A 19,113-nucleotide genomic window follows, 5' to 3' on the forward strand; every position below is an offset into this window, starting at 1 on the left:
CAACATATGAAAATGCACATCACTAATTATCAGGGAAATGCAAATCAAAATCACAATGTGATACCAGCTTATTCCTGCAAGAATGACCATGATTAAAAAATTAAAAAATGATAGATGTTGGCATGGATATGGTAAAAAGGAAATAGTTTTACATTGCTGGTGTGAATGTAAACTAGTACAACCACTATGGAAGACAGTATGGAGAGTCCTTAAAGAACTAAAAGTAGAACTACCACTTGATCCAGCAAACTAGTAAAACTCTACTGGATATCTACCCAGAGGAAATGAAGTCATTATATGAAAAAGACACTTTTTCATATAATGACTGTTTATAACAGCACAATTTGCAACTGCAAAAATATGGAAAAGGCCTAAATGCTTATCAACCAATGAGTGGATACATGTGATATATATATCATGGAATACTACTCAGCTATAAACAGAAATGAAATAATGGTATTCACAGCAACCTGGATGCAGTTGGAGACCATTATTCCTTTTTATTTATTTATTTATTTTTTGAGATGGAGTCTCACTCTGTTGCCCAGGCTGGAGTGCAGTGGTGCAATTTTGGCTCGCTGCAAGTTCCACCTCCTGGGGTTCACACCATTCTCCTGCCTCAGCTTCCTGAGTAGCTGGGACTACAGGCGCCCACCACCACGCCTGGCTAATTTTTGGTGTTTTTCATAGAGACAAGGTTTCACAGTGCTAGCCAGGATGGTCTCAATCTCCTGTCCTTGTGATCTGCCCGCCTCAGCCTCTGAAAGTGCTGGGATTACAGGCGTGAGCCACTGCACCCAGCCTGGAGACCATTAGAAGTAACTCAGTAATGAAAAACCAAACATGGTGTGTTCTCACTTATAAGTGGGAGCTAAACTATGAGGATGCCAAGGCATAAGAATGATATAAAGGACTATGGGGAGTTGGGCAGAAGTGTGGGAGGAGGTGAGGGATAGAAGATTACACATTGGGTGCAGTGTACCCTGCTTGGGTGATAGGTGCACCAAAATCTCAGAAATCACACATAGAGAAATTATCCATGTAACTGAACACACATGTTTCCCCAAAACTTTTGAAATAATAATAGTAATAAGTAAATAAAAAAAGAAGGTACTTGGGAGAAGAGGTGGATATCTTTCAAAATAAGCAAGCTGTATTTCCTCCTTCTGATTGGAGAAACAAAAATATATGGCATCCTCACTGCTCTGGCATGGCACAAAAGCAGCATGGTGCCTTTTTGTCTCTGTTGCTGCTTTTGATGTCTCCTGACTCTACATCTGAGCTTATTTCTGACTGTGGGCCTCCTGGGAAGACCTCTTGGCACATAGACCTCACAAAAGCCCCTTACTCTCTAAGTTCCCACCTCATCCAGAAGTGAAGAAGAGGGGTTCAGTTTGGTGTGAGAGTCACCTGGTTTGGAGATCTCCAGGCTCGCCTTGCAGGCCTCCTCTCTCCTCACTAGCAGTTCTGTCTCATGTCTGTCCTTCTTGCCTAGCTTGCCCAGCCCGTCCTGCTCCTTTGCTCCCTGGCACAGACACAGGGCTAGGGGAGGTGAGGGCTGTGCTAGCACCTACAAAGCCGTATAGAGCAAGGACAAACAGAAAGAGGAATTTTGACACTACCTGAACAGAAATACCTGAATAGATAGAAGGAAGGAAGCCAGGATTCTGTCTACCCAGAGGGGAAAGAGGAAATAGAAGCCATGGTCAGTGAAGGACACACGTTGGTTATTGAACCCAGTCCTAAATCAAGGCTTGGAGACCAGTCAGGAACACTGTGCCATAATTATTTATTTTACATAGAGAAACTTATGAGACAGATTTGAATCAGGAATTGCACATGCAAAAGATATTGCTGATGAGGATCTTTTGTTTAAAATGACAAAATTTTAGTATTTTAAGAAAGCATACAAATCAAATCAGCTATATTCTTCCTCACTAGTTCTTTCCTGTTAGGGTTCTTAATTCTTTTCCTCAGAAGTCAGAGCAAGTTATGGTGGGAGGTAGAGATTTTGGAAGGAGGAATCTAGAGACCTAGAGAGGAAGAAAACTGGCTCAAAAAGGACACGTCTTCTATGCTTTTGGATGAGGTAGGAATCGACTCCAGAGTGCAGTGAGACTGCAGGAGGAAGCAGGCTGCCTACTATGGAACACCATATATAAGGTATTTTGTGTGGAATTTTGTATGCTACATGGCAAGGTAGTTGGAGAAGTTGGAGTTGACATGCAAAATATTTTGCATAGATAAACTTTCAAAAATGACTTGCCTTCTCTTCTATCATGGAGCTCTAACTCTGAGACAAAATACTGTGAAATTAAAATTCAAATATTATTCTTACTTTCATCATATCTTCATAGAAAAGATAAAGAATGGGGTGGCTGTCTTTCTTCTTCCACCAGCCTTTCACATGGTCGAACCAGGACCCCCATACCACTGAAAGAAAGACACATACATATTTGGGCCATGGGAAGCTGAGAGTAGAAAAACCCAGGGAAAAAAACTAAGCTGTTTCCATAAGATACAAATGGAAGATGTAATCAGGAGAACTTTCTTATCACACTTCCTGTCTCTGCTTCAGCACAACTTTTCTTCCGTTTGGAAGCTGGCAAGATTACTCTCTTAGTCTCCAGAACCTGTTAGGCTTGAATCTTAGCTTTGACCCTTAGAGCTGCATGACCCTGGGCAAGTTACTTAACCTCTCCGAGTCTGTGCTTTTTAAAAACAATCTTCTGAAAGGAGGTTAGTAATAGTAACTATCTTGTAAGGTAATGTTTGTATAAATATATTCTGTAACATCTACTGTGTGCTCAGCACTGTCCTAGGTATTAGAGACAGAGCAGTGCACACAAGATAGGCAGAAAGCCCTGCTTTTGGAAGTACATTTTATGGGGGAGACAAATGAGATTGATGTGAAATATGCAGAATGCTAGAACACAGTGTGTGCTTAGCAAAACAAATAACCCAAATAACAAAACAAATAACCAGGGAAGGAGAGGGAAAACATTGAGAGTACATAGGAGGCTGACAGTTAGGTAGGCTGGTCAGAAGAAGGGATTATTGAGCACAACCCCCAAAAAAGGGAAAGGAGGATCCCTGCTGGGCAGAGGGTACAGCCAGGGCAGGCACTGGGTAGGAGGTTCTGGGTGTGCCTGGGGGACCAGGACAGAGTGAGTGAGGCCAGTGGAGTGGGGAGAGATGCAAGAAGTGTGAGGCCTGGCCCTATGGGCCTGTGCGATGCCCTGAGTACTCTGACTTTACCCTGAGTGAGATGGGATGCCAGTCGTGGGCTTCCGATAGAGGCATTGCATGGTCTGACTTCCCTTTTAGTAGAATCTCTCTGGTTTCTCTGTTGAGAGTAGAGTGTAGGTTGGCAAGGGCAAAAGTGGGGGCAAAGGCTGTTTCATTCATCCAGGGAAAATCTGATGATACTTTGGCCCAAACTAAGTCCAGAATCTGACCAAACCTCACACTTCCGGAAGTGTGCAATCTAATCACACTTAGCGTTGACAGATTTTCTCGTGGGGTTTTTCTTTCGGAGGCTGGATGGGGTATATGAGAAACAAAGAGGCTCAAGATAAGATCAAGATTTTGGGCCTGAGTAATTTAAGGGACAGAGTCACAGTTTACAAGAAGGAGAGGCTGAAGGAAAAGCAGGTTCTGGAGGAGAGGCAGGAGTTAAGATTTGGACATATGAAGTGTAAGATGCCCTGTAAACATCCCGGTGGAGACGTTGGTAAGGCAGCTGGGTCTATGCACCTGGAGCCCACGAACAAGGCCAGGACTAGTGCAAATCTTGGAGTCATCAGCAGATAGGTGACATCTGAAACTGCAAAGTGAGTGATATTGAGCAAGGAATGATGTAGGCAGAAGAGAGAAAGGAGCCAACTGTAGACATCTGGGAGATAAAGAGAAACCAGCAAAGGAGCCTGGGAAGGAACAGAGACGTAGGAGGAATGTCAGGGGAGGGTGGGGTCCTGGGAGCCAATAAGAAATCATTTCAAGGAAGAGAGAGTGTGACCAATTGCGTTAGATGATGTTGATGGATTAAATGAGATGAGGACAGAATATTGATCATTGGGTTTAGTGATGTGGAAGTCATGGTGACCCTGGCAGGACAGGTTTGGTGGTGGTGGGAGAGAAACTGAGGATAATAGTGTAAGCCAGTGCTACAAGGTGTTTGCAGTAAATGGAGGGAAAGATGGGGGAGGTAACTGGGATTGGGGAGGTAGCGTCAACAGAGTGGTTTTTAAATGTTATTTTATTTTAAGGTGGGAGAAATAATAGTATGGGCCAATGCTAAGACATATAAAAGCGTTAGTCTGGTAGTGCCTAGGACACAGTATAATAGTAAGTGTCTGACACATAGTAGCTACTCAACAAAAGTCATTTGAAAATTTAAGTAAAAAATTCAGTAATATTTTCCCCTTTCTTCTATTATATTATCCCTTCTGCCAAAATTTGCCTTTCTTATGTTTCATTCACACAGCGTAAAGATTAGGTAGGATGTGTCTAAAAGTCTCTTTGATACTAGGATGTCTAGGAGCACTTCGGTCCCACCCCCAGTGATAGCTTCCAATCATTAGGGAGTATCTGTTCAACCCCTTTCTCTCTTCTGGCATGCAATGTAGTCATAGGGTGACCAGACATTCTATTCTGTATAGGGCTGTGTCAGTTTAATTACTGAGAATCCTAAGCTGCAAGAAACTGCTTAGGTCAGGGCAAGCTGTATGGGTAGATGACTGAGACATAGTGCCAGAATATCTGCACTTTGGCAGAAAGCACTTGTGCTACTCCAGCTGGGTGAAATGCCTCAGCATGGCACTGCCCCTCATAAATAGGGGGAGCTGCTATTGTTCTACTTCTTATTCTTGATTCCTTCTACCCATGTTCCATGCTATTGGCCCTGAAGATGCTTCTTCAGGAGTTTCTCTCTCTCTGTCTCTCTGTCTCTGTCTCTGTCTCTCTCTCTCTCTCTCTCTCTCTCTGTGTGTGTGTGTGTGTGTGTGTGTGTGTGTGTGTGTGTAGAGGAGTAGCCCTAAGGCTGTGTTTGACGTCAGTGCTTCTCTTCTCTGGTGTGCAACTTGCCTGATGCAGGGCAAGGAGTTGGGACTATCCTCTCAGCTCTCTGATTTAGGAACAGTCATCTACACCAGCCCAGTCCTGGCCCTGCACAAGCCCAATGTCTCAACTTGTCAATGAGGTCACTTTCTTAGGGATCACTCTTTGTCCAAAGACATTCTGACATCATTGTTAGAACACCTACAAGGAAATTTACTGGAGACATTCAACCAGTGAAATTACCCTGGGGTACAATGGATCATTTTCAAAGTATATCTCATAAGGAGAAGACTATAATAATAATAATAGTAATTTTTGTCATTTAAGATTATGAAAGTCAAATGGCAATCAAAGGTATCATATTTTCCTGCATTACTGGTGGTTTGTTACTAATGGAAAGGACTACTTTATTACATGTATTTATAATTATTTTAGAGAAAAAAATGTAGGTGACAAGGCAGTTGTTTCTCCATAGGACTATATAAATAATTAGCAAAGGTGTTTCAGCTATAAATTTTGAACTTGAATAATAAAAAGTGCTTTGGTGCAAATATTTAGGTTTTAATCATGCAAAGCTGTCAATTCAACTTCATGGTGCAAACCAGTTTGATGTTATATTTATATTGTACTTCCCCAAAAGTATAACCTTGTAAAGCTTCCTTAAATTACCATTTTTGAAAACTTTTGAGAAATCTTTTAATTATGAAAGTATTCAAATATATGCAAGAGTAGAGGAAATAGTGTAATGAATTTCCATAAACCGATTATCCAGCTTCAATAATCTCATCACCTTTTCGTACCCTTTAGGCTTCTTTAGGAGAACAGTTGATGTATTAAAAGATATAGCAGCATTTGAGACTTAGAAAAACGTCAAGAAACTTGTGAAGACTCAGTTTTGACACTGGAAGCATGACTGAAAGATCATACATTTTTGCACGTGACAGTTTGTGAGCCTGCAGTGTCAGGGGCCACCACTGCACCACCAATTCAAATGATGGTTGTGATTGGAAAACTTGCATGCACACTAAACATTTTCTTTCTTTCCGGTTGAACATGTAGGCAGTTGGACATGGTTACCAGCCAGTCAAGACTTCAACTGCCAAGCACACAGGGTTTGAGCTTAACCAAACCTGCCTATGTTCAAATTCTAGCCACTGCTCTCGCTAACAGGGTAATCATAGGCAAGTTACTCAAACTCACTGAGCCTCAGTTTCATCACCTACAAATGATGAATATTCTTACCAAGCTTATGAGGTTGTTCTAAAGATTAAACAAGTTAATGCATATAAAACATTTAACATAGGCTTAGAGTTGGGACCTTCTCTTATAGCTGGCTTGCCTGTAATACTGGTTTGACTTCATTCAGAGGATATATTGCAATTGGAAGCAAATCCACTGACCACAGATTACAGCCAGGGCTATGCCACATCTCTCAGGATGTTGCCTCTAGTCCTTCCCTCCAAGAAAATCTGAGCTTCTTCTATGGGTGAATTTTGTTTCCCAAGAAGGAGAATTTGATGGGGAAAGCTTATCCTCTGCAGACATAGGTGAAGGCTGGTTTCATGCACTTGGCTCACCGTTGCCTGCCAGGAATGTTTCGAAGTACTCATCCCAGCTTCCCGGGTCAGGGAGTGCTTTGTTCATCCTTTGAAAATGGTAGTAGGACACCAGATTATCCTTGGCATTTCTGGCCACATAGATGATCTAAAGTGATGAGAAGAAACAAAATAAACAATAGGACAAGTTAGAAATCGGGCATTCAGTATGCAGAGCGTATGTGTTCTGGTACCCATGTCCTAAAGGTCATGAATGCATCTTTGTTCTCTTCCACTCATCATCCAGCAGCCAGAATGATCTTATAAAAATGCAAATCAGATGGACGTTGCTTCCTTGTGCAAAACTTCTCAATTTCTGTACATTGTTCTTATGATTAAGTTCAAAGTTCTCAACCTGGTGGTCAGGGTCTGTGTAATCTCACCCTCTGATTCCCTTTGCTCATTCTTCCCCAGTCACACTTACCTTCCCTTCTTCTGTGGTAGTGCTGATTTCGTGGTTGTCCTACAGTGTTTCTGGTTGTCCTTCTTTAGTGTGTCCTGCTCTGCCATTTTGCTCTTAAATCAGAGTGTCTTAAAATGATGACCTTCAAGAGGTCTGTCCCTCTCTCTAAAAGTGTATGCAAAATTTTTTTATAGATGTGCACTTTGTCAGGAGTGGAGTCACAACTTTCTGTAGATTCTCGATGGAGCTTATGATCACTAAAAGTTTGAAATCTTTAAATGTTGGCCTTCTTTAGTGCTCTGCCTAGGGCCTACTTTTATTTTCACTGTATTTATTTTTTCCGTTTTTTTTTCTTTTCTATTGCGATAAATTTCATATGTTTATGACTCACAAATTTGTTTCTAGTACATGTCTGTCTCCTGAGCTAGAGACTTATGTATCTGTATCCCTACCTGAATGTTCTGCATGCATTTTAGACTCGATGAATTCAAAATTCAATCCATGTTCACGCAAACTAACTGCTTTTCTTTTATGATCTCTTTCCATTAATGGTACCACCATCAACAGTTACAATGACAAAATCATATGAGATGCTTCTTTTTCCATGTCTTCTATAGCCAGTCCTTGAGAGATCTTGTAAATTCTGTCTGTTGTTACATTTGGAATTCATTTTCTCACTGCCTCTGCCTTAACCCAAGCCTTTTAAATTCTTTTCCTGGACTATTGCCACCATCTCCTCACTGATACCTGTTTTCAGTCTTACCTCAGTTCTGTTCACCCCTCCACATCCCCCAGGGGAGCTTTCTAAAATGTAAATGAGATCATGTCACTTCTTGTTCACTTCACATTCTTCAGTGGGATCCAAGTAGCCTACAGGTTAAGTCCAAACATCTTAGAAGGCAAAGCTGTGCAACAGGGCATCTCTGGCTCCTTTCCACCTCTCATGCCTCTTTTCTGGCCTTGGACCTATTTTCTTAAGTCTTGGCTTCTGCTCTTTCAGTAACATGGAATGTCCTTCCCTCTCTTATCACTTAACAAATTTATGTCTGTTCCTCATGCCCTGACTCCTCTGTCACTTTTGTTGACCCTCCTTGTCAAGAAGTTTTGTACTCCCCACTTACTGCTCCCATGACACCTTTCCTGGTTCTTAAGCTCTCATTGATAAGGGTGGGCTCAATATATACCCACTTTGAGAAAAGAGGACCAACATCTACTAAGCTCAGTTCTAAACCTCTAAGCCTCTTAATAATGCGATAAGGTGGAGGTACCTGAGCATGCTTTTGGTACTTGCTAGATTGCTGTTATAGTTATTCTTATTTTACTGATACTCCTAGCCCAGACCTGGCTCTATCTGTGCTAACAATATGTTTCCATTTGCTTTCAGTCATTCAGCCACCCCTGCCCCCAAACTCCAGATCTACATAGGAAGATCCAATAGGGTCAGTAAGGTAGAGTAAGACCCTGGATGTACTCTGGAGAACCAGAGACAGTAAAGGTGTGGATCTTGACAAGCTGTCAGAGGGAACAGAACACCACATGGAAAGGGAAGGTGGGGACTGCTTTGGCTTAGTGCCAAGGCCCATTTGTAGACCCTACCTGTAGAGGGAAGCAATAATGGTCTCTTGGTGCTCTGAAAGAGTTAAAAAAATTCCTTAGTGACCAATTTAAGACATACATGAAAATGCATCTGCACCCCTGTAGGCTTCAATATGGAAAATAAATTTGATGTTTACAAAAATTTGACTTTCATCAGGTCTCAGAATGACTAGGTCTTGCAGCTTGTAGGCACCTTTAGATGTTTGCAAGAGACCGTTGAGCTGCAAGTGAGATAAAGTGAGAGGACAGTAGAGCATATAGTTTTTAAGATTCCTTCAGTGCCACTATCTGATCATTTAAATACTCATTACCTTAAGACTGGTGGGAGGCCAACTACATAGAAGCTTTGGAAGACTTCTGTGGTTATAGGAGGCGTAGAGTAGGTGGTGTAGAGTAACAGAAAGAGCATGGGCTGTTGGGTAATGAAGAGGTGGATTTGCAGCCCATCTCTTCCACATTCCATGTGTTTGTCATTGGACAAGTTATGTAACACCTCTGAGCTACAATGGCTCAGATACCTCCACCTTATAGCATTATTAAGGGGCTAAGATGCTAAGAAATGAGCTTAGTATATGTTTATCCTCTCCCTCTTCTTGATATAGGTGTATGCTAAGCACATCCTTATCAATGAGAGATTAAGAACATAGAAGATGATAGTAGGTTCTATAATCTGCTTCTGGCAGACACACTGTAGGGATGGCTGGGCAATGGTTATGACACAATAAACTGCTCCCTATGTTCTCATGAGGAAAATTTGTCTCTGAATACTTTGTTTTAAGCTTACCTTACAGTTTTCCTTCCAGAAGGATGGAGGCAGTAGTTGTACAGGAAGATGAGTTTTCAGGGTCCTTGGGGAAGGCATTGCGTTAGCGTGGTCAATCCCTGCAAAAATTTTCCTGGCTTATTCTTTAATTTTTTAAAAAGTTTTAATTTTTATGCAGTTGATCTTATCAGTTTTTTTCCTAATGGCTTCTGGGTTTTGTGCCATGTTTTGCCTTCTTCACTCCTAAATGATAAGAAACCATTTCTCCCTATTTTTTTTTTTAGTGCTTAGCACTTTGTATGTCCTTTTGTACCTCTGATTCTTTGCTACATTGGCCTTCATTTGGTATATTATTTACTGTTAAGTGTCCTCTCCATTTCTCATCCCATTAGCCTTTAGAAATTACCACAGTTCCACTTGGCAACAGGGGATTGTTGGCATCAATGCAAATGAGAACAATGAGACTACATTGGTGGAATTCTGGTTACATGGTGATCATCCAGGTGACCTAGAATGTGCTTACTTTATATTTTTTAATTACCATGAAAATAAAATCATAATTAAGAAATTGTTGTAGAGGTCTTTAGGACTCTCAAAAATATGTCCACAGATGGCCTCCAGGGTAAAACCAAGATCACTTAGTATGGACTAGAACACTTTTCAAAACCTGTTCCCCGTTATGTTTAACCCTCATTTTGGTGATTTTTCTCAAGCACACTGGTATGACACCAAATGAGCGGTTTGGGAAAACTGGCACATGTTCTTCTAGTTCCCCCCACCCTACCTCTCTTCCCACAAAAAGGGAATGAGAGAGAAGACAATGAGCAAGATTTGGTTTTAGGCCATTAGTTTGTTCATGTATTTCCCAAGATGAGGTCACAAGTCAGTTGTTCAGATGGAACTAGAATAGATTTCTGTAGAAAAAATCTAATTAAAGATGACCACGTACCAATGCTGGTCCAACATGGGACTATTTCATTCCACTCTATCCCTCAGATACCTATACCTGGAGTCCACATAGGAGACACACACACATTCACGCACACTGCATAGCTTAGTGGTTGAGAGCATGGACTTAGGAAACAAAATTCCTAGGTCCAAATCTTGGGTCTACTACCTATTAATTGTGGACCTTGAGCAATCATAATCCCTCTGTATCTCAATTTCTTCACATATAACCTAGCAGCTACCTCACAAGTTGTGAAGAATAAGTGAGTTAATATACAAAAAGTTTTTAGAATAATGTCAGCCATTTAAATACCCATCAATGATAGACTGCATAAAGAAAATGTGGCACATATACACCATGGAATACCATGCAGCCATAAAAAGGATGAGTTTATGTCCTTTGCAGGGACAGGGATGAGGCTAGAAGCCATCATTCTCATCAAACTAACACAAGAACAGAGAACAAAACACTGCATGTTCTCATAAGTGGGGGTTGAACAATGAGAACATATAGACACAGGGAGGGGAACATCACACACTGGGGCCTGTCAGTGGGTGGGGGGGCTAGGGGAGGGATAGCATTAGGAGAAATACCTAATGTAGATGGCGGGTTGATGGGTGCAGCAAATCACCATGGCACGTGTATACCTATGTAACAAACCTGCACGTTCTGCACATGTACTCCAGAACTTAAAGTATATATATATATATAAAAAGAATAATGCTTGGCACCTGATGTGTACTATGAAAGTCTTAGCTATGACTATGACACTTATTATTTTTTCATGGGAAGTGCATGGTGCATCTCAAATTTGAATCTGTGGTTCTTAGTGCCAGATGTCTTTGGCACTGACACGGGGGTGCTACATGAGCAAGCAGGGACTCTGTTGGGTGAGAACTGTGTAACTAATGCTTGGCACTTATAACTGGTTGAACACTTTGTTTAATAGAGAGATCATACCTCTCTATTGTTAAGTGTTGAAGCGAAATACGTTAGGCGAAAGGATCTATCTAGATTTGCACATGCACAAGAAAAGTTATTTTTCATCCAGTACTTAGAATTAGAGATTAATGGGAGGTTTTCCCCACCAGAATATGTTCAACTTTCAAACTGTTTACTCTTGAATTGTTCATCTTTATACGAGGACTATGAGTTTGTAAATGGAAGACTTACCACAGTGTGTCATTCGTATCCATTCCAGGAAAGGGTGTCGAAGTTGAATGGAAGCGCGCCTGCTTTTTTCAATATCTCCATCATTTTGTATCAGATCTACAATTTCCTGTGTCCAAGTGGTTCCTGAAAGAAAGTAGAATAGAGATCTGAGGAACTGATTATTGATTTTCTGCAACTTAGAATTTAGAAACATGCTATAAAAAATTAATTTGCCTGTTAATACCTCACTTATGTTGCCTATGACATTGATTTAAAACCAACTATTAAGATTATCTTTTTCTCACCAGAAAGGTTAAGGACAGAAATGTGACTTCTTTATTTTTGTACTCCAATGATGTACTTAAAAAATCTGAATACACATTGGTTTTTCTATAAAATGATAATACAAATAACTATTGTATTGTTTGTAACAACAGGGATTATTTAAAATATTTCCATTTGAAAAAAATCACAGAAATTCCCAAACCCTAACTTTTGCCATTAAAAGTTCTGGCTGCTAATAAGTAGTCTAGTTTCTCTTCCTTTGATTACTTTAAAAAAATTTTTTTTTTTTTTTAGAACCAATGAACTAACACAATGTCGATAATACGAAAAGGAAGGAAAAGTAAGAATTTCAAATAATCCACAAACTGAAAAAATGAGATTAAATGAATTCCTCTTTCAAAAAAAAAGAAAAGTTAAACAGTGGCTTCTACAAGAAAGGTGAACTCCTTATAAATGAAAAAATGACCTTTGCTGCATTTGAGGGTTAAATTTGTTTTTCTTCACGGTCTTGTCTGCAATCTCCTTCCTGATTCTGGGGCTTCCTTGGACTGGGCGCTGGCCTCTGCAGTATTTGTGCTCAGAAAGTGCATCCTTGTTTGGCTCCTGGGACCCTTGGCTGACCTGGTCCTATTTTTCTGGGGGAAGCATGGATTTGATGTGTGTGGGGCTGTGGAATTAAATGGGCTCCACTCCTATATATGATGTATGAGTCGGGTGGTTTTGGATGAATTATGTAAACCTGATGCACATTAATGATTCTCATGTGGTTTCACAAGTTGGAAGAGAAAATAGGCAGAATTCAGCTTGTCACAGGCACTAAAGAAGTAGTAGGTGTCTTCATGTTTCGATGGTGTTGGTGTACATCCTGAGGGCCGGAGCTAGAGTAGATGGGACCACCGTGCTTGGGGAAGCCCTGGGGAAGACGGTGCCATTCTCCTTGTGGCTCCCCCATGTCAATTTTCTGTGATCTTGGTCTCCTTTCCCTAGTAGTCTGATGGAGGTACCTGGGTGCAGTGCCATGGCTCTGGCTCCTCCTGTAGACTGTGCCCTTGTGCCAGCTGCTCAGCTCCTGGTCAGTTCCTATCCTACTCCGCACTAAAACCAATTTCTCTTTCTGCCCTTCGGGGGTCAGCACTGGCTTGGTCTTCAAAGCTTGTTGTCTCCTGATGATGTGCTGTCCTAATTCCGAATCCAGGCTACTTTGACAGTTCCAGAGAGCCCTTCTCCCCCTTCTCCACATAGGCTAGCTCTGCTTTTCCCCCTCAACTCTGAGCATGGAATTTGGGCCTTGTTGCCAGGAGCCTCTCAGAGGAAGTCATGGGTGCCTCTACCTCCAGACTCCACCTTTGTACTTGACTTTGCTGTCGTAGATGCTGTGAGCATCTCAGGAAACTTGGGCTCCCTCAGTGGCCCCTGACCCTATTCCTGTGTGGTTGGTCCACACTATGCAAGGGCTTCTGTCAGACCTCCTTGCCTCATATTCCAGACTTGCTTCCAACTCAGCCTGCAGACAGGGCACCTTGCATCATGACTCGTACTCACCAGTAACTGTTCCCCTCTTCCCCTGGGGAGCTGAGTTCCACTAGATTGTGCTTCTCAGTCACCACTATGGCCTGGTTTCCAGCACGTGCTGATGTCTGCTTTTCCATGGACTCCACCTACAAGGTGGCAATTCCAGGCACAGATGTTGACCTGAATGGCAACTCAGCAAGCCATGGCATAGCTCAGGCAAGCTGTGGCAAGGGCTGTGCTCTACAGCTATTCATGGAGATTGTAAAAGGTGCTGGATACACAGCCCAGATTTTACTTCTGAATGGAATTGTTTATTCCACCAGCTGCTGGGGATGCTGCTGGCAGATGGCCCCCAGCTATTCAGCCCTCTCCAGTTCCCTTCCTGGGACATCTTCCATCCAGGGACTGACTGACACCCTGTTCCCCTCTCTTCAACTGGGATGGATCCAACTTTGCAGGGCCATCCCAGCTTCAGATCGTCCCATATGAGGCTTTTTGCTGGGACTGAGTTGACGCTCAACTTCTCCCTCTAGACAATCCTACTTTCTTCCCTTCACTTCCAGGGGGAGTGATCCCAGGAGCACTCCCTAATAAACATCTCACATACTTATCTTCAACTCAGTATCTGCTTCCTGGGAAGAAAAGGGGCTGGTTTGGGAGTGAGGATCATGATTTCAGGTCAGGACACGCTGACTTAGGTAAGTAGTAGATGGGACCTGGAACTTAGCATCTGGGATGGGTTGTGATTTATAGGGTTACTGTAACCTTCCAACTTGCCCAGGTCTATACAGGTTGATTCTGTTGTCCCAGATTAATTATCAACAGTGTCTCTTTCTATTTCAGATGACTTAGTTTGGAGGATAAATGATGAAGTCACTACAGTATAAGGTCAGCTGTTTCCTGCATGTCTCAAGTATCTGTCATGCCCTGTAGCTAGTCTCAGAAAAAATGTTCTTTCTCATTTTCCAGATTTGAGCTGGGAAAATGCTCAGTTCTCATGAGTCCCAGGGAGATAAACTTCTCATTCAAATGAAGTTCTCTTTTCATAATGATTTCCCACTTGTAGCACAGTATTTCTTGTTCCACATTGATAAGTGTTATCCTAGAGGGAAGTTACTAAGAGTGTGACCCTGGATAACTTGACTTGCTTTGTAAAAAAGGCAGTTTAAGTTTCCAGGGCATAATCTTGCCACTAGGAGATTCAAGTAGAATCCAATCCGTGTTGATAGAACTGACAACTTGAGGAAAGAAAACCCAGCAGTCATTCCAGGCTGTGGCTGGGGCTGTTTACAGGCACCAAGTGCAGTGCCCATCTGACAGCCACATGATTAATTCGATCACAACAGGCACTCAGTTCAGATCTTTCTGGCTCGAAGATTCACTCCACTGGCCACCAGGACACCACTCACTTCTGGCTTCCTCTCTGTCCAACGTCTAAGTGAGGAAGCTTCTTGGGGTTTGGTCCTGTGCCCTCTTTTTCCTCTATGCTTTCTTCCCATGTGATTCCATTCGTTCCCACTGCTTTAAACATCATCTTTAGTAGACACTTTTGGTGACTTCATCAGATCTTCTGTACCAGCCTCTTGCACCCCCTATCTCCTCCACTGCTGTGAGCATTGGCCGCTCATGTCTCTCAGCTCCCTGCTTTGCTAGAGAAGTATCCTCCTCTGAAGCGGGGCTCCTAATGGAGAAAGTGACCATCCTTCCACTCCTTCCCCTCCTGCCCTAACCACATCAGGGCAAGGCTTTACTCAGTGCCACATCTTTGCTTGGCCCCTTCTCCTTCCCTATCCTGTACATACCCTTACTGTTTTTTTTTTTTTTTCCCCTGAAGAGCACCCTTCCAATAAATCATGTGTACCTGAATCCTTGCCTCAGGCTCTGCCTTAGGGCATTTAACCTGAGATTTCACTATCTACAGCAACTCCAGTCAGAGTGGGCTTCCCTCTGTGCTCTATATCTGACAGCCCCCTGACATCAACACTTCGTGGTCTAAAGGTCATCTCAAACTTAACATGTCCCAAACTGAGCTGTAGTTTAACCTGCCCACCTCCTGCACAGGCTCCATGCCTCTCCCTCCCCCAGGCTTTCCCATCCCAGCCCAAGGGGCCACTCAATTGATAGAGCCAGAAGAGAGTCACCCAGGAGTCATCCCTTCCTCTCGGATCTCAAGTAATTTTACCTCCAAAATACATCTCAATTTTTTTTCTCACTCTCCATTTGCACTCTTGCCCCCTTAGTCCAAGCTACTTTCTTTCTCATCTGGAAATGGCAACACACACATATTGTGTTCCCCAGTCCATTTTTGACCCCCTCCAATCCATTCAACTGCCTAATAGATGCCCTGGCCCCTCTCAGCACTGTTCCTCTCTGGACTTTCCTGACTCACTGCTTGGCACTGGCATCCACCTCATCATTCTAGCCCCAAATCTTTTCTCCTCTCTTTCCCTCACCCCCCATTTATCATCTATCAGTAAGTCCTACTGCTCCTGTCTGCATATGCAAACACTTCCTCTCCATGCTCCCTGTTACCGGCTAACTTGTGTGCTCCCCAAATTCATATGTTGAAGTTCTAACCCACAGTACCACAGAATGTGACCTTATGGAGATAGAATCTTTATAGAGGTAATCAAATAGAAATGATGTTATTAGGATGGCTCTAACCCGGTATGACTGATGTCTATACAGAAAGGCAGAATTTGGAGGTAGATGTGCACACATGGAGAGTGCAATGTGAATGTGAAGATGCCATATACCTCCCAAAGAGAGAGGCCTGGAACAGTGCCTTTCCTCACAGCCCTCGAAAGAAACCAAGCCTGCGGGTATCTTGATTTTGGACTTCTGGCCTCCCAAACTGTGAGACAATAAATATCATTGTTTAAGCCACTGAGCGAGTGGTACTTTGTTTCATAGCCATAGCAAACTGATAATACATTCCCTTTGTAATAATCACAGTGGCTCAGAATTTCAGAGTACTACTTCCTTAATCCAAATGAGGACCCCCAGTGTTCTCTCATTATACCCTCTACATTTCTTTCTAAGGTCTTATCACAGGTAATCACAGATCTGTGAAATGATTTGTTTAATGATTTAATGTTCTTCTCTCGACTGTACTGTAAATCCCTGCAAGGCAAAGATAACGAACATTTACCCATCACTATGCTCGGTGCCAGTCTCTGGCATTTAGAAGATTGTTGATACGTGATTGTTAACTGAAAGAAAAAAATGAATAACATGGATTTTTTTAACCTGAAAAATCGGCTTTGACTAGTTACATATTTTTGATAAACCAATTACTCTATCTCTAAAAAATCCCTATGGTTTTATAGAAAAATCTTAGATCTTTTGCCATTCTGTCTGATATAGACAAGGACACTTCCTTCCTCTGCTCTTTGACTTTACTACATGACCCTATAAGGTGCTGATACATGCTCCAACTTCTATTTCCCTCCTCTCATGTCCATGTACCTACCTGCTTTGGGGTAAGAAGCAATGAGCAGGTCATCAGGCTTGGCTTGGAAGTTCCAGATCTTTTCCCAGGAATCGCATGTTTTCTTTTGAAGAATGATTCCATTCACTTGGGAAAATTCTTCTGGGGGTAACAAGCCCCATTCTAACTCACTTGTCTCCTCCACCTTATCCTTAGCTATTCCTTCTGCCATGGTCTTGGGCACCAGCAGGGGAAAGTAAAAAGTAAATGAAAGTCGAGATTCACTCGGGCTTTATGTATTCAGTGTTTTAGGCACAGAGCTCTGGTAATTCATTACAGGTAAATATGCTCAGGCAAACAAAGAGACAATTTGCATGGCTCCTGGGTAGAACTGGAACAAAATCTTCAGCATTGTGCCAGAATAGGCCTTACTCTTTCTACCAGTGAGATTCTGGCAGGGTTGCACCTCCGTACTGCCAGGAAGAAGAACAGCAGTGGGGCACCAGTCCAGGGGTCTGCCCAAGTCCAGGAGGTCACTTCCTGGTCCTGTGGATGCCCATAGAGATGGGGAATTGAGAGGAAATATTGAAGGAATGCCTAGAGCAAGTCTCCAGGAATTCCTTTCCTTCTTCCTTCTCTTCACCTGGAGTTACTCTTCCTACAGAAAGGAAAGTGATTCTCTCTTCTGGGTTTGGTTATCTATGGAGATTTGGAGAAACACCTTCCCCAGACCCGAGGAGACTCATGCTTCTATTGACATATCACATGCTAGGTATCACATGCTAGGTGCCCATGTTAGGTGCACATGTTGCCAGCTGGGACAGTCCAGCTGGGAATTCCATCCCAACTTCCAAGACTGACTTAGAGAGTTACCTAAATCTCAGGTCTGTTTCTGTTCTGTGAGAGGTTAGACTGCAATATTTGAGGACCATTATTGCAACGAGTTTTTTTATATTGAGGCATAGTTTACATACAGACAAACCCACAAAGTGTAAGCTTATGTCTTGATGAATTTATACTTCTATATGCACCCACATAACCACCATCCAGATTGAGATACAGGACATTCCCATTGCTTCGGACAATTCCCTCATGCTGCTTCCCAGTCAATGCTGCACCAATGCCCCACACTCAAGGCAGAGGCTGTTCTGACTTTTGTCACCATAGTTTAGTTTTGCCTATTCTTAAACCTCATATTAATGGAATCATACATTATGTCCTCCTTTGTGTCTGGCTTTGGTCTTTCAACGTAATGTCTTTGAAATTCATCTAGTATCAGCAGCAAGTGTCAGTAGTTCATTTATTTCTATTGCCATATACTATATCACTGAATGAATATACCAGAATTTTTTAATCCATTCTTCTTTTGATGGACATACAGGTTGATACCAGTTTTTCGTAATTATGAATAGAGCTTTCTGTGAGATTTTCACACTTTGTTTTCTTGGGGTGGGAGCCAGATGCATTCTCTCTTGTTCTCTTGGGTGTATGACTATGATTTGAATTGCCGGATCACTGGTATATTTAACCATAGTAGAAACTTCCAGTTTCTCCATACATAGACAGTGACACTTCAGTTAATGACATCAAAAGAGCTACCTGACCACCTGTCTGAATGATCTCTAAGTGCTTTTTCTAATTCTGAGATTCTGGTTCCTTGGTAGTGTGGGAGGACTGGCAGCCCCTTATTTATATCACTTAGCTGCTGGCTCAGCCAGGTGTCTGCCTTATCGGGGCTGTAAGTTCCACTCAGTTTGAAGTGAGTGGCCGCTGAACAATGGGCCACTGAACAAATGGGCCCCTGTCACTGTGTTGGAGAGGCAAGCTTTTCTAGGGACCACCTCTGCCAGGATTTCTCTCAGCATTGAGATTGACTCAACCCAAGGAAGGGTGCTTCCCTCCGTCACGTTGGAGGGATTTTAGAGCTCATACTGTTCATTTACTTTCTAGAATGTGTCATCTGGCATGCTGGGCATTGGCATTAACCACACATTTCAAACAAACCATTATAAAGGTCATCAGAGAAACATTGCCTCAGTTGGTCAGACGGAGAGAATTCTTCCAAGCTCACAACAGCCATTGTGGCATCCCACTGTCAGTCATTTCACAGCCTCAGCTGCAGGCACTACCGCTGCTCCGGAGAGCCCTTGCAGGGGATTGCATCCCACTCTCCGTCATTTCACAGCCTGAGCTGCAGGCACTACCGCTGCCCCAGAGAGCCCTTGCAGGGGATTGCATCCCACTCTCCGTCATTTCACAGCCTGAGCTGCAGGCACTACCGCTGCCCCGGAGAGCCCTTGCAGGGGATTGCATCCCACTCTCCGTCATTTCACAGCCTGAGCTGCAGGCACTACCACTGCCCCGGAGAGC

The 19,113-nt window shown here is 42.7% G+C and overlaps 1 protein-coding gene across 1 annotated transcript in view; it reads right to left on the reverse strand.

The window, feature by feature from the left end:
- LOC117062246 (sulfotransferase 1C2-like) overlaps window positions 1–17,002 on the reverse strand; it is a 30,631-nt gene extending 13,629 nt beyond the window's left edge. Inside the window, exons 1-5 of the mRNA XM_033175546.1 lie at window positions 16,786–17,002; window positions 11,538–11,660; window positions 9,437–9,534; window positions 6,636–6,762; window positions 2,339–2,433 (exon numbers count right to left, since the gene is read on the reverse strand). Coding sequence (XP_033031437.1) covers window positions 2,339–2,433; window positions 6,636–6,762; window positions 9,437–9,534; window positions 11,538–11,660; window positions 16,786–16,975 — 633 coding nt within the window. The 5' untranslated portion in view covers window positions 16,976–17,002. The remainder of the gene's footprint in view (window positions 1–2,338; window positions 2,434–6,635; window positions 6,763–9,436; window positions 9,535–11,537; window positions 11,661–16,785) is intronic.
- Window positions 17,003–19,113: the final 2,111 nt, after the last annotated feature.

This window comes from Trachypithecus francoisi, unplaced genomic scaffold (genome assembly GCF_009764315.1).
Source record: "Trachypithecus francoisi isolate TF-2019V2 unplaced genomic scaffold, Tfra_2.0 Lachesis_group17, whole genome shotgun sequence".
Lineage (NCBI taxonomy): Eukaryota > Metazoa > Chordata > Mammalia > Primates > Cercopithecidae > Trachypithecus > Trachypithecus francoisi.